General features: G+C 35.0%; 1 protein-coding gene across 3 annotated transcripts in view; it reads right to left on the reverse strand.

The window, feature by feature from the left end:
* Positions 1 to 833: 833 nt before the first annotated feature.
* LOC106869090 (GTPase-activating protein skywalker) overlaps positions 834 to 22,993 on the reverse strand; it is a 74,982-nt gene continuing 52,822 nt past the window's right edge. For all 3 annotated transcript variants that reach the window (XM_014914616.2, XM_014914615.2, XM_014914617.2), the window contains 3 exons: positions 13,711 to 13,869; positions 10,735 to 10,946; positions 834 to 8,583 (listed from right to left, as the gene is read on the reverse strand). In XM_014914616.2, coding sequence (XP_014770102.1) covers positions 8,448 to 8,583; positions 10,735 to 10,946; positions 13,711 to 13,869 — 507 coding nt within the window. In that variant the 3' untranslated portion in view covers positions 834 to 8,447. The remainder of the gene's footprint in view (positions 8,584 to 10,734; positions 10,947 to 13,710; positions 13,870 to 22,993) is intronic.

Below are 22,993 nucleotides of genomic sequence, written 5' to 3' on the forward strand. Positions count from 1 at the left end.
GTTGTGAGTGTTTATTGAGCGAAAACACCTAAAGCTCCACGAGGCTCCGGCAGGGGATGGTGGCGAACCCTGCTGTACTCTTTCGCCACAACTTTCTCTCACTCTTTCTTCCTGTTTCTGTTGTACCTGTATTTCAAAGGGTCAGCCTTGTCACACTGGTCACGCTGAATATCCCCGAGAACTACGTTAAGGGTACACGTGTCTGTGGAGTGCTCAGCCACTTGCACATTAATTTCACGAGCAGGCTGTTCCGTTGATCGGATCGACTGGAACCCTCGACGTTGAAAGCGACGGAGTGCTACTGAAATACTCTGACTTGTTTAAATTAATTTTGAAAATAATGAATTTAGTAAAACAGCAGTCATTAAGCTGGTATTTGAAGGCAGTGACCTGGCAGAATTGTTAGCATGTCAGGCAAAATACTTAGCTGCATTTTGCCAGGCCTAACATTCTGAGTTCAAATTCCACTGAGGTCTACTTTGTGTTTTATCTATATATATATATATATATATATATATATGAGTTTTTTTTTCCAGTCTGTCTACGAAATCAATTCATAAGACTACATAATACACATATATGCAACGAGTTTCCACCTAGCAAATCCACTCACAAGGCTTTGGTTAGTCTGGGGCTATAGCAGAAGACACTTATCATAGATGTCACACAGTGGAATTGAACCTGAAACCATGAGGTTGGAAATCAAACATCTTAACCATACAGCCACACCTGAGCCTATATAATGAATTGAAGAAAAAAACATTTCTGAAAATGAATTAATAATCTGAAAAATTATGAACATGCTAAAAATCATAAAAACAAAACAATAAGAATGTGTTTGTGTGCTTTTCTTTGTTTTTTTTCTTTTTTGCATATCATTTACTTTGTCATTTTATTCCACAGGCAGGATACTTTATACAAACCACAACAAAAGACATACTTTCAGTTCTTTTTTTTTTAAGATAAGGCATATTTAATAACAATGTATAAACATGGGGCATCACCACCATCATGTATACTGCCACGCTTCTTCGGAACATCAACACGCCATAGCAAAATTTCCGTATAAAAAAAGTACAAAAAAAACAAAAAAAAACAAACAAAAAAAACAAAAGGGTAACAAAGGGAAGGACCCATTTGCTTGAAACACAAATGGACGTATACATACATAATGCACAAACTTATGGAAATGGAACTCCACTGATTTTGATAATGAGTATTCTTGTTGTTTGCTCCACTGAACGGCTTATTGTGTATGTATTTAAGTAAGTGGCTGTGTACACCACAGACAAGTGTAACCTTAACCATTTAGCATTCAGATTACTCTGTGAAATGTAATGCTTATTTATTCATATTGTTGTGAATTGACTTTGCATTATCTCATAGCTTTGAGATTCTGATGATCATCATCATTTACCGTTTGTCTTCCATGCTAGAATAGGTTGGATGGTTCGACAGGAGCCAACCAGGTAGAAGACTACACCAGACTACTGTGTCCGTTTTGCATGGTTCTTATGGCTGGATGCCATTCCTAACACCAACCACTCCATAGAGTAGACTGATTGCTTTTTACATGGCATCAGCACAGGTAACGTCAGTTTTGGTATGATTTTTACAGCTGAATGCCCTACCAAATACCAACCACATTGTGATTATTTTTAGGGTTGGTGTGGCAGACTGGATCTGGTCAGTTTGGATATAAAACTGGTAAAATATTTAGACCAGACATTTTTGGATTGGATTGCTCATGTTCAGTCCACTGTAGCACAAAGGGCTCAGCATGTTCTCTCCACCAAAGAATGGCTTGAGATCATACTCGTTTGATAAGCCCACTCTGCCATACTGGCTTGACAAAGGGAGCAGTTTCTATACTCATGCCCAGTAGTTAAGCCAATTGCATTGACCCCAGTGACCACATGGTACTTATTTTATAGAGCCCAACAGGATAAAAGGCAAAGTCAACTTTGTGGAATTTGAACTTGGAACAAAGACATTTTGCCTGGTCTGCTAACAATTGTCAGCTCACTACCCTATGCCAGGCATGGATGGTTTAAATGCTCAAAGGTTAATGTAATCCTTGGACAGAATCAGTATGGTGCCATGTGAGGACATAATGACAAAAGTTGGTCCTTTTTGAATTACAAGTATAGTTCATCTGACAGGCTTCCACAGTTTCTGTCCATCCAATTTCACCACTTGTAAGTCATCAGTTGACTGAGGTTATGATAAAAAAGTCCAAGATGCCACACAGACAAAAGAGCACTCTTGTTTGTGTGTGTGAGAGAAAGAGAGAATGGGACACTAGGGTTGCAAAAGACCAAGTTAACCAACTGGTTAATTTGCACAGATAGTCAGAAGTGAAATATAAAAAAAAGAAATAGCAACACAAGAGAAAAACAAAACTAAAAGTATTTTATTTATTTTTTTTTATTAAAAAGAATTTTTTAAATTATCACAGTGAGAAATTAATGTTGATGTTTAAAGATGGCGGTGAAAGAAAGTAAATAACTAATATTTGTGTATGTATGTAAAACAATGATAAGTATAAAAGCATAGGAATGGTGTGTGTGTGTGTATATATAAGGAAATTAGGGTTAAAACTTAAGTGTTGTACAGAACATGCCCTTGGGGCATTTTTCTGCTGCAGCAAACAGAAAAGGTGACCATTTCATATTTTGTAGCAAAACATTGTTGGAGGTGTGTATGTATGTGTGTGTGTGCATAAATGCATGTACACACACACACACAAAAACTATATATACATACACATAAATGACTATATTTAAATTTTGAGTATATTTTTTTTTCTGAAAGCTGAAGCAATGCGTTTATAAAAAGGAAACAGATTGATTGTTTTATACCTGATATTACAACATTTCAGGCTTAGAAGAACCCTTTGTCAGGAAAGGTTTGGAGAAAAGTTGTTATTCGCTGACTTCTCTGTCCAAATATTTCAGGAAGGGGTCCCAACCTTGAAATACCAGATAAAATTATCAACCTGTATAATTTTTATAACCTGCATTGTTTTGGTTTATAAAAAAAAAAAAAAAAAGCTATGATATTACGTATGTGTATATATATATATATATATATACATATATATAAAATTTATTAATAAGGGTAGAAATTAATATTAATCAATTAAAACCAGTGGTCCAGCATATTAAAAAAATCCAAAGATTAAAATTATATTACATACAAAAATAAGAGGAATGACCAGCAAAAGTGGACTCCTATATGCTTGAAATAGATGCCGAATCATCTAACCACGAAAAATGTTCTCAGTAAAAATTTAGCGACACAACAGCCTGTTGTGTCACTAAATTTTTACTGAGAACATTTTTCATGGTTAGATGATTCGGCATCTATTTCAAGCATATAGGAGTCCACTTTTGCTGGTCATTCCTCTTATTTTTGTATACATATATATATATATATATATAGTCAATTCAAAAATAAATGAATAAAATTAATGGACAAGAGGACATGCACAAGGAATGTATTAGCTTGATGCTTGGTAAAACAAGAGTTTGACATTTCAAGTATAGCTCTTCATTGGAAAGGAGGCAAAGAAATCGCCAACATACATACATATACACACAAACGAGTGGATAAATGGAAGAAAAGGGGCACCTAATACATTTAGTAGAAGTTACATGTATTATTTTAAACGGTTTGATTTGGATCCAGGTGACTAAGCTTCACAGGCCTCTAATAGAAGCCTGTCTCTTTCAGGCTTTAATGAGATGATGCTTCATGAAAACTATACTACTCTAATATATATATAGTTGTTTTTGTGTGTATAATATGACAATACGTTACATGTGTATGGAAGACTGTGAGTCTGGGTGCATGCATGCATATACATATATATATAAATTTCTTTTATTTTAGTTTTCTGCTTTAATTCATTTTTTAAAATGACAAAGCATGTTATTGACAGTATTCATAGTACTCTGAAAGAAAACTAATTAGCAGATTTGCCTTTAATTAGACAAAGATGTACTTCAAACCCTTACTCATTATTGCTATGTGAGATCTAGACTAACTTACTTGGAAGTAGCTAGATATGCCCATACATGGATGGATATATAAACAGAGACACCATTTATTATTAAGGTGGTAAGCTGGCAGGATCAGGAGTCAGACAAAATGTTTAGTGGCATTTGTTCCATCTCTTTACATTCTGGGTTCAAATTCTGTTGAGGCCGACTTTGCCTTTCAACCTTTCAGGGTCAATAAAATAAGTATCAGTTGAGTACTGAAGGAAATGTAATAGATTTAGACCCTCCCCTAAAACACCTGGTCTTGTACAAAAATTATCCTGAATTATTCAAATATCTCTGAGATTAACTTCACCTTTCATCCTTTCAGGGTTGATGAAAATAAATGCCAATCAAGCACTGGGGTCAATGAAATTGACTAGTGTTCCCTCCCAAAATTTCAGGCCTTCTGCCTATTATAGAAAGGATTATTATCATTATCTGATTTTCACCTTTCCGAGGTAGATAAAAATAAACTACCAATCAACTATTGTCATTACAGCATCAATTTAAGTATTGCACAAAGAGTCTCAAGGAATACAGTCAGACCTTCACATTCTAATCCCACCATGGTCAACTTTGTCAGTCATCCTTCAGGTCAGACAGAACCCACTGCACCCTTACCCCAAATCTAGGTGATTTGCTTACATTAGAAACCTTTATAATTATATAAAATCAGTCTCTAAATAACAACATGATAGCAGCCATTATTTATCTTGTCAATTCTGCATATTCAAATAAAAATTTCATCATTGTTTTAACATCTACTTTTCTATGCTAGCATGGATCAGATGGAATTTGAAGCAGATTTTCCATGACTAGATACCCTTGTCACTAACCCCCACTTGTTTCCAAGCAAGGTAATATTTCCCCATGGCCATCTAGGTGCAGTAATTCTAATTTAGGTACAAGGCCAGCAATTTTAAGGGAATTATTTTACTAACACCAAAAAGGTGGAAGGCAAAGCTAAACTTCGCAGAATTTGAACTGATTGTGAAGAACCAGAAGAAATGCAGCTAAACGTTTTGTCTGACAGGTTAAGGATTTTTCCAGCTTGCCAATAATAAATATTGGTTTCAAATTTGGGCACAAGGCTAGCAATTTCGTGGGAGGAGACAAGTTGATTACGTTGACCCTAATGCTCAGCTGATTCTTATTTTGTTGACCCCAAAAGGATGAAAGTTAAAGCCAACCACAGTGGAATTTGAACTCAGAACGTAAAGGTAGACAAAAATATTGCTAAGTATTTTGCCAGCTCATCACCTTAAAACACAAAATATAAAGACATGAAATACCGCTAAGCATTTATTCAGTGTGCTAACAAATCTGCCAGCTACCACCTTAATAATAATAATGGGTTTCGAATTTTGGCACAAGGCCAGCAATTTCGGGGGAGGGGGCTAAGTTGATTAAATCGACCCCAGTGATCAACTGATACGTATTTTATTGACTCTGAAGGGATGAAAAGCAAAGTCAACTTCAGCGGAATTTGAACTCAGAATGTGCAGACAGACGAAATACTGCTAAGCATTTTGCCTGGCATACTAATGATTCTACCAGCTTACCACCTTAATAATAATAATAATAATAATAATAATAATAATAATAATAATAATGATGATGATGATGATGATGATGATTTCCTTCATAAACAAAAGGCTGACACGGAATGGTCAATTATATTAATCTCAGTACTTATCTTTATTTCATTGACTATGGAAGGAACAAAAAGATTGACCTCGGTGGGATTTGAACTTAAAACACAAAAAAAGAAAACAACTCTAATTTAACGATCATTTTTAATGTAGGCACAAGTCTAGAAATATAGTAGGGGAGGACAGTCAATTAAATCAACCTCACAACCTGCCTTTCCTGTACTAAACTGGCACTTTATTTTACCGACTTCTGTAGAATGAAAGGCAAAATTGACTTTGGCAGTGTAGGGGGACTTGGGATGTAAAGAGCAGAAAACAAAGATGGCAAGATATTTTGACCAAGCTCGACTGATTCTGTCAATCTGGTCAAATGAGAGGTAAAAATTATTCCTAATGGAGATCACTAATTTGGGGGAGGTAAAGAATGAAATCACACCCCAGTATGTGAGTGGTGCATATATATATATATTATTGATGCCAGAAATATGAAATGTAAAGTCAACATCAGGAACTTGGAACATTTTACTAAATCCCTAAAATGCATTTTTCTCATACACCAACAATTCAGCCGTTTATCATTCATTTTGTTGGATGAACTATTAATTCTGCTAATCAGTAGTTATTTTGTCTGATATAAAACCATGTTTTAATAATAATAATAATGGCTTCAAATTTTGAGACAACGGCAGCAGTTTTTGAAGGAAGAGAGATGTCATGACCTCAAAAGAAGGAAAGACAAAATTGACCTGGTGGAACTTGAACACAATGTTCAAATGCCGTTAAGCATTTTTTCCAGCATGCTAACAATTCCATTACCTTACCACCACTTTAATAATAACAATTTCTTTCTACTATAAACAAAAAAATGTGATATTTTGGTGGAGGGGACCAGTCGATTACATTGACCCTGAAAGGATAAAAGGAAAAGGTGAATGGAATGTCACTAAGCAATTTGTTTGGTGGTAGTGGTGACAGCATAGTTGATTAAATTAACTTAAAACTTTACTACCACATTTTCTTTTTATGCCTTCCACCTCCTCAAAGTCAATTTCAGTGGGATTTGAACTTAGAAATTAATGGGGTCTACAGGTATGACTGCATAATTAAGAGAATTTCGCAGCCATGTGGTTCTAGACATGGGGCCCCAATGTATGCTGCATATGGGGGCAATATCTTCAACAACTGGCTCAGTCTGACCAATAATATGTGAATGAGACTTGACTAACAAATACTGTGCAGAAGACGTGCATGTGCATATATACCTTGGCAATATTCTGCATTGAGTTACAAACACTCCCTTGTCACCCTCAGTCAGAAATGCAGAGAACCAGTGATTAATTAACCTGCTGGAAACCTGTAACCAATGATGCTAGTGTTCAACAATTGCAAATATAAAGAAATACAAAATACCATAAAATGTATTAATTCATCCAATATTATCATCCACTGCTATTTAAAATTTTTTTTTATTGTAATAACACTGAATTCTTAGATGGATAATGTAGAGTCAAGAAGCAATCAATGCAATGCCTGCAGTTGAGAATACAAATATGCCTGAATCAAAAACACTATTATGCTACCATTTTCTACCCAGGCTCTGAACCATCTGCAACTAGTATGTAAAAACAAAACTAATGCCAACAAAACAAGTAATATGAATCTAAAATATCCAAGGAAGTTTCAGTCTTTGAAATGGTGTCTGCCACTAGATTTTTGCTAACCCTCAAACAGGAATTCTATGTAAAAACTACATTAAGGGAATAAAAGTCTGAAGATTTCCAGAAACCAGCAGTAGAACTCTTTTGATTTTTCTTTTTCACTTTGACAATAGAATTTCAGAAAGCAGCTTCACTTTGTCACTGTCACACAGCTAACCTCACTTCACTTTCTATTGGTATTGTAATGTACTGATAATACTTATAAATTAATGCTAACATTTGTATAAAAAAATAATTTTAAAAAATGAAGCTAAGATGTTTTGTTTTCCTCTTACAAATCTTTATTCTTAGAATTTAGAGGAACAATAACAAAAACTAAAAGCAATTCCTAACAGTTACGTATTAGGGAGAAATGGCAAGCAAGGAATCAATGAAGATAAAATTATTAAAAAAAAAAAAAAAAAAAAAAAGGATAAAATATTGAGTAAAATGCATAAATTAAGATAAAACCATGAAGTAAGAAAAGTGAATATAAAATTACTTGTTAAAAAAAAAATCCATAAATTTCAAAAATAGTGATGGTTGTATGTGTTACTTCCAAATTCAAGTTTCATTCAATTAGAAAGTAGGGTTTTAAAAAAAAATTAAAATAAATAATTGCACAATAAGCACATCTAAAATGCGAACACATCACAGATGGGAGGAGAGAGGGGTTCTATAGCCATTTTTTTCGTGTAAAGAGGAGGTAACATCACAGACAGTTTAGAAGAATATCAAATCAATTGAATTGGATTCATTGAATTCTAAGAAAAATCCTTTGAAGGAATCGTCACTCACCAATCAAACTTTCAGACCAATTAATACATTTTGAAACGAGTTTTATGAATTGTTAAAAACAATATATATATATAGATAAATAATTCCTTAAAGCGAAAGATAATTTTCTTTACTTTTTCTCTCCCTCATTTTCATAGTTCTGTACGTGACATACTTATTCCAACAGTAATTTGAAGGTGAACTACAATACGCAAGTTTTTTTTCTCTCTTCTTTACAGTTCAAACACGTTTCACAGAAATACCAGCAATTAAGTTCACTCGAAGCCAAATATCTCAACTACTTTACATTCAAAATCTTTGCTAGAGCATAAAGGTGGATTGCCAAAGGTTTCAGTTTCTTCTGTACGACAGTGAAGTAGGTTCTCGTCAAGCATAATGGCATTACCTCCTCTGAAAATAAAGCAAAAATTATAGTAAAAAAAATAAAATAAATAAACGTCACCGAATTAAATCATAAAATATTAAACTGCAGAACTTAACGAAATTACTTCCCCTCCAACTAGTATCTCCGATTATTTCCCTTGGATTGACAAAAAAAAAAAGAAGCTGTTTCTGTAAGATATTTTATGAGGATAAAACTATTTTTTAAAAAAATGTCGCAAAATAATAGTAACAACCATCAATCCTTTTGATAAAATTAATTTACGACATCTATTTAATTCTAAAGCGCTGCTTTAAAATTATTTTGAAATGACAATCACTACGGAGAACATACGTATATAATAACCGCCCTAAGTGGGGTAATCTCACGTTCTTTCAGTTGGACTGTTTATAACAATAGTCGTTATCAAAAATTTCAGTTAATGAAGGGTTCTAGTATCAAAAAACAAAAAACAAAAAAAAACCCTACTTATATAAGACCTCTGTAAGGAGAGATTAACATTACACTAATGTAAATATATTATTAAGCAACAGGTTCATTAGCTCTACGATGGCTATGTCAGTGAAGACAGGTGGTTTAATGGTTAAGGTATTTGGCTCACAATTGTAAGGTAGCGAGTTCGATTCGTAGTGGTGTGTTGTGTCCTTCAGCAAGACACTTTATTTCACATTATTCCAGTCCACTCAGCTGGCAAAAATGAGTTGTACCTGTAATTCAAAGGGGCCAGCCTTGTCACATTCTGTGTCACGCTGAATCTCACTGAGAACTACGCCTGTGGAGTTCAACCACTTGCACGTTAATTTCACAAGCAGGCTGTTCCACTGATCAGATCAACTGGAATACTCGTTGTTGTGACCGACAGAGTACCACTTATGTCAGTGCATACTACAATCTAGTTATTTAAAGAAACACTGTGCAAAAGGGCCAAATAATTACTGAGACACAGTACTTTAAATGAAGCAGTGTCTTAACATTGTTAGTAACTAAGAAAAAGTTTAAAACTGAGGCAATTAGGTCTAAATATTCAGATATTTACTAAAAAAAAAACGAAAAAAATAGAGCATGAAGTAGAAACAAGCAGCTACTCCCCAGTAAGTTAAGTGAAATTCTATAGACAGATATTTTATAGATAGAAGTGGGGGTACATATAATGAATTTTGTTTAGAACTTTATGTCTTCCATTATGTGAAGGAATCTGTGAAGAGGTTTCATGCTATTTTGATGAAATTTCTTGTTAAAGTTCTTTGTTATAAAATTCACAGAAAGTGTGTGTGTGTATACATTCCCAATGCCCTGTCCATTATAGCAAGACACCTGTTTCTGCTTCTGTCACAAGTTCCCCTCCTCAAATGCCTCTGTCCCTCTCATGATTCCTTGTCTTGCAAGTTACTTGGTGACCCTGCCAGTGCTGGTGCCATGTAAAAAGCACCCAGTCCACACTGTAAAGAGGTTGGCATTTGGAAGGGCATCCAGTTGTAAAGATCATGCCAAAACTAACCTCGCTTGTGCTGGTGCCACATAAAAAGCACTGAGTCAACCCTGCAGAGAGATTGGTATTAGGAAGGGCATCCAGCTGTAAAAACCTTGCCAAAACAGACACAGTAAGCTAGGGTAGTCTTCTACTAGGCCAGCTCCAGTCAACCATCCTAACCACGCATGCATGTAAGTTAAATGATGATGATATAAGAACAGATGACAAAAGAATAAACAATTCTCTTAGCTTACAGCTGTTTCCAGTTGTCATCTTATTACTGCATTCAGAGACATACATATATTGAATTCTGTTGCAATGCCTAAGTGAAATAAATAGTTTGCTGATCCATTAGAGGTAGGATTAACAAAAAAAGTACTCCATCCAGTGGAAGATAAATCTCATTTAATATACACAGTATTTAAGTATCAGCCACTAAGAGTTTCATGCAGTGGAGACACAATACTTTGACAGATTTATATAATGTGCTGTGTCTACAAGCTTCTGTGGATCAGTTGGCATTGGTCTGCGATATTAAGGGAGGATTCTTTGGTAAAGAATTATAAGTTCTGTTTATAAATATTTCCAATTATTTTCTTCTGTAATGTGTAAGCATGTCATGGACACCACTTGTGTTCACAATGTCTTATGTTTTAATTAGAAATTCAAAGAACTTTATATCACTTACCCTCCTCCAATGATGAGAACTGAACTATCGCCAGCCATAAACATGCTAGCAGCATTCCGAGAAATGTCTGGTCGACTGTAACCAATCCAAGGGAACTTCTTCTGTTCTGGTTTTAATGTGAAGAGAAAGGTCTCACCGGTTCCAAAATAAGAAATGTTTTTGCTGCTCTGCTTACGGTTAGACCAACTGCTAGAACAGAATGCACCAAATACCTGAAGGTGGAAGAAAAAATATATAAGTTGGCTTTTTTTTTTTTTATTACTTGTTAAGTGCATTAGCCATGAAATCCCTAAAGGTACTTCAGTTAATGATTTATCGATTTTGCTGTACAAGGCCACTAATTTTGGAGCAGGGAATGTGGTTAATTTAATAACCCTCACCTCACCTTACCAGGACTTTTGGGCAGCTGGCAAAAGCTTTACTTTAGTTTGCTGGAATGTTAGGGCTAACTGTTGAAGGTGGTCAGAATTTGTGAAGGATGTGGTTAACTTGTTGGTCAGGGCCAGCTCAACCTATCCAGAGTTAGTGCCACTGCAAATGCAAGTAGTAAGTTGGGGCACACCCTTAAGTTAAAAGGGTTACACATTTTTTGGAGACAGTAGTGTAGTGAATTGAGAGTAAGTGCTCTCTAACAATAAAGTGTAACAAAACTTAGTTTAATTGTATACAGCACTGTTTATTTTAAACAAACTTTCTGAGTGTACCACCCTAAATTTTACATGGCAGACATATTTATCCATTTCTTCTGAAAACTACACAATACACTTAAGAATATCAGAAAAGTATTACCATTAAAAGGATGATTTATGGTGCCACCATAAATTTTGAAAGTTGTCAGGTTGACAACCATTGAATATTCTTTGTTAGCTCAGACCAGAATGTTTTGAAAATTAACAAAAGAAATGAAACGAGTTTCAAAATTCGTACCATGTCTGCCAACAGCTCGACAATAGAAGAACCAAATTGCAGTCAGCCAGGAGTCGTTTTAATGATTTGAATACTGATAAATTTTTTTTTTTTAATGTGGTCGAGACAGTTTAATTATACAACAGCAGAATGGTGCACAATATGAGGAAACATACAGGATACTTAAAAATGTCAGGTCTTAACACAACTCAGTAGTTTAGACATGACAATATCCAGGGAGACATCCTATGAAATATAGTGACTCTCCTCATCCACTTAGTAGCAATGTTATTCCATTATAAAGCAATTGTATTGTGGTTGTACCTCTTCAGTAATGTCAAAGTAGCTATCTTTTTGTCTGTCAAAAGTGTCTTCCATACACATATTTGAAGCCATAAGTATCAGTCTTCGCACGTGCGCACACACTATTTTGAATTTAAATCTTAGCAGCATTTGGCTTTGACTTTTCCTTTTTTGGCTCATGGTGTTCTCCAACATTATCTCCCATAAATCATGAGTTAATTAAAATAATACTTCATTAATCCTTTAGCATTTAAACCAATCATATCTGGCCTAAATATTGTTTTATGTTTTTAAAAAAATGGTCAGATCCAGCCTTTCATATCTGTCCTACTATGTCATTTAAAAAAAAAAAAAAAAAAAAAAAAAAAACCCAATTACATCATCAAAATCTCAAAGCTACGAGATGATTGATTAATGGTTAGTTGAAAATAATGTGAATAAATAAGCCTTACATTCAGAGCATTCTGAATGTTAAAGGGTTAAACTAATGTCTTTTTTTCTCCATCACACTAATTCTAATTAGATTCTTAATTCTCACTACATTAAATATGCTGACAACAATTTTGTTATTTGACCAACTGGTTCGAGCATATGTAAAAACGATGTCCTTTGTAGTAGAATGAAGAATGTGCTGCAAAAAAAACTTTGTAAGAATCCAGGTATAGATGAGTAAACCATAAGGTAAATCATCATTATCATTGTTTAACTCTTTAGTATTCAAATCAGCCATATCAGACTCAAACATTCTAGCTTGTTTCATGTTCAAACTAGCCAGATTCAGCCTCTTACACTTATCCTACAAAGTCATTCTAAGAATATACCACATCATCATCAAAATCTCAAAGCCACAAGATAATACTTGATTAATTCAAAACAATGTGAATAAGCATTACATTTGACAGAGTAATCTAAATGCTAAAGGGTTAACATCCATTCCCCATGCTGGCATAGGTTGGACAGTTTGACAGGAACTGTCAAACCAGAAGATTGTGCTAAGGTCCAGTGTGTGTGCGTGTGTTTTGGTATAATCAAAAATATACCCTATAATTATACTGTAGTACCAATTCCAAAATCTGAAAAATTCTGAACTCCAAAACATGCCTGGTCCCAAGGGTGTCAAGCTAAGTGAATGTTTATAAGATAGTAGTTATTATTACAGGATGTTACCCTGCGCTCTCGTGGAATCAATGAAAGAACTATGTGGTCGCACAACTTGCTAGAAATAGCAACAAAAAAAAATTGTCCTTAAATTATATGCTACTATCACAAGGTCACAACTTGAATACCTTTCATTAGGTTTGCTTGGTAGGTACTGAACTGAGGGTTAAACAACAACAGCTCCTGTTTTCTTACACTCTACTAACCTAAATTAGCTGAACTCCAAGAAACTAAAAAGCTTAATCCACAAGTTATGTATTAGTAATGCCCTTCCTTCACACACATACTTTAGATACCACAATTAGAAATATATATATATATATATATATATATATACTACACGTGTATAAGGGATGACCACTAGGTGGATATCCAATATGCTAGAAAGATCATCAACAACCCAACCACAAAGAAAAATAATATTCTCTGGAGAACATTATTTTTCTTTGTGGATGTCCACCTAGTGGTCATCCCTTATACACGTGTAGTACAATTTTTTCTGAATTTTCAGATTTTTTATATGCTAGGTCACTTGGTTTTAAATTGAATTAATATTCAATTTATCACCTTATATATATAAATAATATATATATATAAATATATAATTACCTCATCGGTTAAAGTCTTTATAACAATGATTGTTGGTTCGTATTCTTCTGTCATAACATAAAGCGTCCTTAAGCTCACGCCATGTTCTTCTGATGTGTAGAGCAGTTTAGGCTGGCAAACAGCTGATCGAGCTGGCAACCAACTCCATATAACATAGAACTGAAAACAATAAGAAAACAAAGAGAAACATGAAAATCAAACAGCTTTGTATCAACTTTATACAGTTGTCAATAATTAAAGATTTTAATCGAGCTCTCATTCAGCATGGCTAAATAGTCACAAAGTTTGTTTTATAAATCACAAGTTCTTAGGTTCAATTCCTCAGTGTTCAGCTTGGACAAGTGCCTGTTAACAATAGAGCATCAAGTCAATCCAAGCTTGATAAGTGAAGGTGGGTAGATGGAAACTGTGCAGAAGGGTTGTCTGACTTAAAGATCCAGTTTTGACACATTCTTTGCGATACCAATTGTACCTGAGGATTATATGACAAGGTAAACATATCTGTGGTGTACTCAGCCACTTACTAATTCGATGAGAAGGTAGTTAAGTTGATCAAACAATTGAATATTCATTACAGAAAACACTGGAGAATAATTTAGTTTTAGGCCTTAAATTAATTCAAATATAAAATTATGATTAGAATTTTAAAATTTATTATTACTCAAAACATACTTGAAAGAACTTTCAACTAAGAGCTGCTAGTTTGAAGTTGGTGGTGATCTCCATCATTTGACTATGAAAATTTGTTTTAATCTACTGAATTACCAATGAATGCTTAGTGGAACTAGTTCTTAGACAGAACCAGTGTGACCCATGTATAAGGCAAGGCTGCACCTTTTAAATTACAGCTACAATCTACCTGATGGGCTTCTATACACTTTCTGTCTCCATTATTTTCCTCACAAGGTGTGGATTGATCTGAAGCTATAGAAAATGACATTTGCCAAAGACTGTGTAGAGGGACTAAAACCAGAACATGATGGTTGTGAAACGAACTTAACCATTTAGTATTCGTTGGAAAGATGCAATATAGCTAAGTCCTTATAATAGAAAAAGAGAAAATGACAAAAGCACCATTCAAAGACAAAAATCAATACTGGCAATTTTTTAAAATTTAATTTTCTCACCACATAATTCTCATTAGTTACTTTTATCTTCTACTTGTTTCAGTCACTGGGCTGTGGCCATGTTGGGGCACTGCCTTGAAAGATTATAGTCAAATGAATCGACCACAGTACTTATCTTTTAAAACCTGGTACTTATTCCATCAGTCTCATGTCGAACCACAAAATTACAGGGACATAAACATAAATGTATATGATTACAATGGAATTCTTTCAGTTTAAATCCAACCACAAGGGTTTGGTCAGCTCAGAGTTAAAGTAGAAGACAACTTGCCTAAGGGACTATGCAGTGGGACTGAACCCACAGCCATGTGGTTGGTAAGCAAACTTTTTACCATTCTGTCATGCAAGCACTTATATGGAGATGCTTTTCTGAGTGGGCATGAACTATCAAACCACTTGGTGAATAGCCAAACACACAGTTGAATGGCTCAAACATTAAGTGCTTAACTTACCTGAAATGATCTCTCAATCTGTCACAAAAATGCCTGTTTGCATTCAAATTAAAATTTTCCATAATAATCTAATAATTTAACAAAGCAGCTTTTGTTATGTTCTAATGACAAAGCTAGTTATGGAATAAAATCCTTACCAATTCTTATTCACTTTATCTTAATTGATCTACATAAATAGAGTCTTAACAGAAATATGATCACAAAAGGGTCAATGTATGCTAATGCTAATTTACATAGTTGTCAAAATCAATATTAGGTCAACCAATCAAAATTTCAATTTATTTTCATATATGATTACAGCCTTAAAAAAAAAAAAAAAAAAAAAAAAAAAAAAAAAAAAAACTGATTAAGAAGCTTAAGCTTGCTTTGCAACAATGTGGTTTCAGGTTCACTCCTACTGCACAACACAAGTAGGTGTCTTCTACTATGGTTCCAGGTTGAGCAAGGTTTTGTGATGGAAACTGTGAAAACCCGCCATTTACATATATCTATGTTGGTGTGTCTTGATGTGTTTGTCCCTCCACCCCCAGCCTGATAGCTGGTGTTGGTCTGTTGACATCCCTGTAACTTAGCAGTTCAGCAAAAGAATGATAGAATAAGTACCAGACTTTAAAAAGTAAGTGCTGGTAATGATTTGTTCGACTAAAAACCCTTCATGGCAGTGCTCCAGCATGACCACAGTCCAAAGACTAAAACAAATAAAAGACATAGAAAGAAAAAAGATAAGCTAACACTGACAACAATGTCAGGACAATGGCAGGTGGTGAACACCAGGAATTTATCCATTAACCACCAGGTACGAGTGACAAAAGTATAAAAGGGCAAAGTTGAGATTATGATATAAGGTAAGAACTTAGAACCATTTAATAAAACAATATTCCAAAAAAATGGTGCAAAACAATAAATGCATAAATAAACATTTATGGTTCGAGCAATTTTTTCATCAGAACAAAATAATTCATTAGAAACTTTACAAGTAAGAAACTGTTGCACCACCATACATATCTGTCTATCTACTTACCTATCTTTATGTATACATACATGTCACAAAAGACAAACATAAATTGGTAGACAAATGCAAATCAAATTATATTTAAACTCTTGTCAATGACTACATAGAAATGATTGTTAGTGGGTGTGTATACACACACACACACACACACACACAGGGGCATAGTTGCCTGGTTAAGAAGTTTGTTTCTCAACCATGTTTCCAAATTCGGTCTGTAAAACATCTTGGCCAATTGCCATCTACTATAGTCCCAGGCCAACACAATCCTTGAGTGAATTTGATAGAAACTGGAAGAAGTCTGGCATTCATGCATAGAATTGTTATGCCTAAATCATCATTATATATATATATATATATATATATACACACACATATATATGTGGTGGGAGAGAGAGATGTTTAGTGTATTGGAAGTTGGCAGTCTGCTTGGAGTTCCATCCCAAGCTAGGCTGTTCATCACAATTGCAAACATCTCAACCAAGTGTGAATAAACATCTATCCATTCTACCCAATACATTGAGGTCTATATCAGACAATGTATGCACTATAGAAAATGTACTTTAATAGTTTAGAATCTTTATATTACAATATATATATGAAGGTGTGTGGCTTTGTGGTTAGGGTTTTCAGCCCATGATCATAAGGTCACGAGTTCAATACCTGGCCACATGTGCCCTTGAGCAAGATGCTTTATTTCATGTTGCTACAATCCACTTGGCAGACAAAAATGAGTAGTACCCAGGTTTCAAAGGGCCAGCCTTGTCGCAAGCTGTGTCATGTTGAATCTCTTCGAGAGCTACATTAAAGGTACGCTTGTCTGTGGAGTACTCAGCTACTTGCATGTTAATTTCACGAGCAGGCTGTTCTGTTGATTGGATCAACTAGGGTCCTCGTTGTTGTAACCTAAGGAGTGCCAGTTATATAAAACTGAAGTTACTCTTTAATTGTATTTTGTTTCTAGAAGGAAAAAATGGAATGATTCATAACATTTCAAGTTACCTTTATACTTTACTAACATAAATATACATAGATTTTTAACCATTTTATATGTTATCAGAATCATCCAGTGAAGATGAATTAGGCTGTAGAGAAAGAATAAAAAATATTACCCAAACAGTTTTAACCCACAAAATAAAAATAAGATAATATATATTTTGAAGTGTTCCATTAAAGAATCTTGAGCCCGAAAGTAAAGGAAGAAAACTTGAAGGCAAATGATAGACAGGAAACAAGAATAGTAAATCTCTGCTGCCTCGTAAAGCTTCCTGTAACATTGCACCAATGAAAAAAGACATTTTATACCTTTTCCATATACATGATACATACTTCTGTGTACAAGCAGGAGTAAAATTACTCAATGTGTGTAATAGAGTTTATTGAGCTGTTTGAAGCTGATGAGGGTTCACTACTACAATACTTCTTGCTTTTGCACTTCTCCCTCACTCCTGAACAAATGTGCAATCATGAGAAACTGAAGAATAGGAGCTGATTAAAATCAGCTCGCTTCAAATGAATACATGCACATACACATGCATTATTTATACAATATTATAAATTTAGTCTCATAACAGCCAATTCATGTTAAAGAACCTTCCAAGTGTAAAAAGACAATTTAACAAGCATTAAACACGGCTGAATGGAAGAGCGTAGCTTGATCTACTCTCTTCCATTCAGGATGGAAATAAAGTTTCTTCCTGAGTCATATAGACACACAGGGATATTTCCTGGATTCTTTGGTGTATAAAGTCCCCACTGGACAGGGCACCAGTCCATCACAAGAACACTCGCTTTTTTGCCAGCTGAGTGAACTAGACCAATGTGAAATGAAGCGTTTTGATCAAGAACACAACACATCATGCGGTCCAAGAATCACCTTCCATTCAGAACCTGAGCTATATTCTCCCATTCAGCCATGTCTGATTATTGTTAATTTACCTTTTCACATCTGGAAGGTCCTTCAACACGAAACCATTTGTTAACATGAATTGGCTTTTATGAAACTAAATTTATAAAATTGTATAAATAATATGCCCACTCTATTACCTAATATATTAATGCCTGTTGTACATTGGCTTATGACAACTTATTGGGGCAACTATGTGTGTGTGTTTAGAGAGAGAGAGAGAGAGAGAGAGAGAAAGAAAGAGAGAGAGATCTTGGCTTACCCTTTTAGCAGTATTCTTTTGTTGATACACATAGCATGTAAAGCAGCAATGGCTATATTGCAGTTATGAATATTATTACAGGTAGGGAGTACTTGAATAGAATTTGTAAAGCTATGGCTATATGGTTAAACAGTCTGCTTAACCTCATAGCTTCAGGTTCAGTCCCTGCACCAACCAGTATCTTGTGAGTAAATTTGGCAGTCAGAAACTGAACAGAAAACCTGTGTGTGTGTGTGTGAGAGATTTTGTCTTCCACTACTTGACAGTGTTAGTCTGTTCATGTCAAAAAGAGACTGAATAAATACCAGACTTTAAATTCAAATAAGTGCTAAAAGAATACAGAGAATGATTTAATTCTGTTTTTAATAATCAGTGGAAGAAGAAAATATTTTTGATTCTAATTCTAAGGCTCAAAGATATAAATCAAACATTTTGGTCTTATCAAAGACATTTTTGTTGATGCGTTACTCTTAAATTTGTACATCATTATCATCATCAATGGTTTGATATCCATTTCTCATGCTCGCATTGAATTTTTTGAGCTAGACTGTCTACGGCAGGATGTCCATTCTACTACCAACCTTCACTTGTTTCCAATACAAAAATAACCTTTCCCAATGGCCTGGACATATTTTCACAGAACACTGTAAATGAGGGACACTACTTCCATAGAAAATATCCCAAAAGTTTCATCTGATCCATACAAGCATGAATAAGTAGATTTTAAAATAACAATGCTTTCATGCTTCAAAGTGTGTTTCAAGTTCATTTTTACATTTTGAAGCATTTGATACCATTATTTGAAGAAAACGTCACATGGACCCAATTTGCTTCTATTTCCTCCTATACAAGGTTCTGAGGCTTGTACACTGTATACATCTATTTGTTCATAGGCCAGATGGAATTTGTTAATCCTTTAACATTTAAACCAGGCATATCCAGCCCAAATATACCACCTGTTTTATGTTCAAACTGACCAGATTTGGCTTCATTCACCTACTCTATGTCATTCTAAAAATAAATTATCACTGTCAAAATACTGAAGCTGTGCAATAATGTATGATTAGATTTAAAACAAACATTTGTAAATATGCATTACGTTTGACAGAAAAATCTGAATGCTAAATGGTTAAGACAGATTTTCTGACCTGATGCCCTACCCGTCACCAATTTTCAAGCTAGGAAACACTTTCCCAAGGATGACTGGAAAACGAGCAACATCACATTTATGATAGATTTGCTCATTTACAATCATCAGATGGTATCAAGACAAAGATACATACATACATGAACTTCTTTCAGTTTCTGCCAAACCCACTCAAAATGCTTTAGTCAACTTGGAACTATAGCAAAAGACACTTGCCCAAGGAGCTGAACCCAAGTCCACATAATTGGGAAGAAAGCTTCCGAATTGCATAGCTATACTTGTGTCTCATAATTATTAAAAATTCTCTTATCAGTTAAGATACTGTGAGGTGTCAACATTTTTTGTGACCATATTTCCAAGATATGTAAACAGCACAGTTCCAGATACGTGAATAATACTCCAATGCGAGTTGCGTTTCAGTTAATCTTAACAGAAAGGCTATCAACTAATTGATGCTGGTATATTTTATAGCTTTCTCATTTGATTAATTAATTAAAACAAAATATTTCCAGTGTGTGTGAGAGTGAGTGAATGTGTGTAACAACTGCTAGTCGTTGCTGGTGTTGAACTGGGAAGAAGTAGAGATGACAGATGAATGGCAGGGAGAAAAGGAATCTTGAGCTTAGTAGCTTAAGTCTTTGTTGGTGTTCAGATAAGAAAAGTGAGTTGCAATGAGAGTGGAGTCTATGTAAAGGTGAACATTTCAAAAGCAAACTGGTAAATGAGCATAACGTGGACAATACAATGTATTGTATAGACCGGACTGTGTAAGCTGGACACTATAATATAGTGTAAAAGGACAGCTTAATTACAGAGTGCAGCACCAACAACAGTATAGAGAATAGACTGGGCAACAGTGATGAGTATATTCTGACAGCATAATATAGTTAGCTTGGATAACAATATAGAGTGCAGACAGGAAAGCAGTAGAGGGCAACTTGGACAGCATAATGTAGTGTAGCCTGTACAGTATAATACAGTTTAGCCTCAATGGCATAATATAGAATGTGGGTAAAGCAGTGCAGAATGAAGGAGAGAGAGACAGAGTAATGTAGCATAAGGAGAGAAGGAAGAGTGGCTATTTAGAGAGAAGAACAAAATGTTTATGTTACATAAGAAACAGGAAACCAAAAGTCATAAAGGTCAAGATAGAAAAGCAAATAGGTAAAAAAAGAAACAAAAAAAGACATGTAATATGAAGTTGACCCCATTAACACAGAAAGGTGTTTAGAAGATTAGACACCAGATTAAGTACTTTGTGCAGATTTATAATATCTATTTTGATATATTTCAAAAGGTGAGGTACTGGTGGTAGGAGAGAAAGGGGCTCTTAATTTTGTTTTATTTTAACTTGTTTTCACAACTTAATTTGTTTATTATTATTATTATTGAACCAGTTTTTGAGAACAGGGAGCCAGAAACAGCACATCTAAAGTGGTTATTGTTAAGCTTCAGGTCTGTAAATAGCAGTGAAACCATTCAGTTTTCATGACGATGATGATGATGATCATCATCCCAAGCTACCATAAAAGCCCCCATGGGCCCTCATTTTGTTGAGTGGCTAAATACCTCGAGACACTTGACCATGTAATTGTTGGTTTTATTCATTCATTCAGATGTTACAAAGCAATGGTTACTTTATTCCTTCTTTCCTTTTATTTGCTTCAGTCATTTGATTGTGGCCATGCTGGAGCACTGCCTTAAAGAGCTTTAGTCAAAGGCACTGACCCCAGGACTTATTCTATCGGTCTCTTTTGCCAAGCTGCTAAGTTACGGTGACATAAACATACCAACGTCATTTGTCAAAATACACATATGATGGGTTTCTTTCAGTTTCTGTCTACCAAATCCAAGGCTATAGTAGGAGACTCTTGCCCAAAGTGCCATGCAGTGGGACTGAACCCAGAACCATGTAGTTGGGAACCAAGCTTCTTACTACACAGCCATGGCTGCATCTGTATTCACTTTATCAAAAATATAACATACATACTTCAACTTTGCATGGAGAGAGAGATGGGAGGTTGTGGCATTCCAGCCTCTCTAACAACGTACTGCTGTTTGCTAATCACTTTCTGTCTCTCTCTCTCTCCTACCAACCACTATATAACCCTGTTTTCTTCCATCATACTCTTGTTCCTTCCACCCATGCTGGTCCCGCTAATATCATCCTTTTTCTCCAACTCCTCTCCTAAGTCACCTATGCAAATGTGCACACCTTTGCATATTGAGTTCTCTCTATACCTACATTTACTCCACTCTCCTCATGTTTGTAACAGTCATTTCTGGACTTCCTGTTCTCGTTATTCCCATTCCAAATTTAGATCTACTGTAAAGTGGTCAGCTAAACAGAGAAAATGTAGGACTGCGAGGGATCCCTCAAGCCCTGTCTTACCAAGGATTATGCAACCCCACTAGTGTTGGTGCCACAACAAAATGCACCTACTACATTCTGTAAATTAGCAAGTATATGAAGGACATCCAGTTGTGGAATCAAATGATAGATACAAGCAGTCTTTGGGAACTGTAGTTCTTTATAGGAAGCAACTCAGACTGTGATGACCCATCCAACCCATACCAGCATGGAAAGCAGACATAAAATGATGTTGATTCAGAAACCTTGCCAAATCAGATTGGGGGCCTGGTGCAGCCTTCTGGCTTGCTAGTCCTCAGTCAAACTGTCCAACCCATGCCAGCATGGAAAGCAGACATTAAACGATGATGATGATGACAGTCTGACAAGGCTGGCTCTTTGAATCCCAGACGAGGTCCAGTAAGCGGCTTCCCCTCAACCCAGCTTCACCCTTAATATCTGTAATATCCATACAAATATCAATAATTACATATCTCAAATGATGATGGTGACTTGACCTGCTACAAAGAGGAGCCAGATTTTTTTCAGATCACAACATCTGCCATTTTAAAAGAATGGACAATTATTGTTATTGAATTACGGCCATGCTGGGGCACCCAAAGATTAAATAGAAAATAGAGCATTATTTCTTTAAGTTTCATTTAACTTCTGGAACAATTCAAATAAAATCCATATCTAAATATTCCTAACTTCAATGTGTGTGTGTTAGCACATGTGTTATGAGATAACATGAGTGATAATGTATGTGTATGAGTATATTAACATGTGTGAGTGTATTAATATATTAGTATGTGTAAGCTGGTTAACATTGTTTATATCAGTATTACTGTGTGTAAAGAGAGAATGTATTAGCTTTTATTTATGTTTAATGTGTTAGCATGTGTGTTTGCAAATTAGCATATATGAAAGTATGTGTTAGAGAGAAGAGAGAGGTGAATGCATTAACCTGTATGTTATGTTTGATGTGTTAGCAAATGAGAAAGTATGCATTAGTATAAGTGTTAACATT

This window comes from Octopus bimaculoides, chromosome 9, assembly GCF_001194135.2.
Source record: "Octopus bimaculoides isolate UCB-OBI-ISO-001 chromosome 9, ASM119413v2, whole genome shotgun sequence".
NCBI classification, from domain to species: domain Eukaryota; kingdom Metazoa; phylum Mollusca; class Cephalopoda; order Octopoda; family Octopodidae; genus Octopus; species Octopus bimaculoides.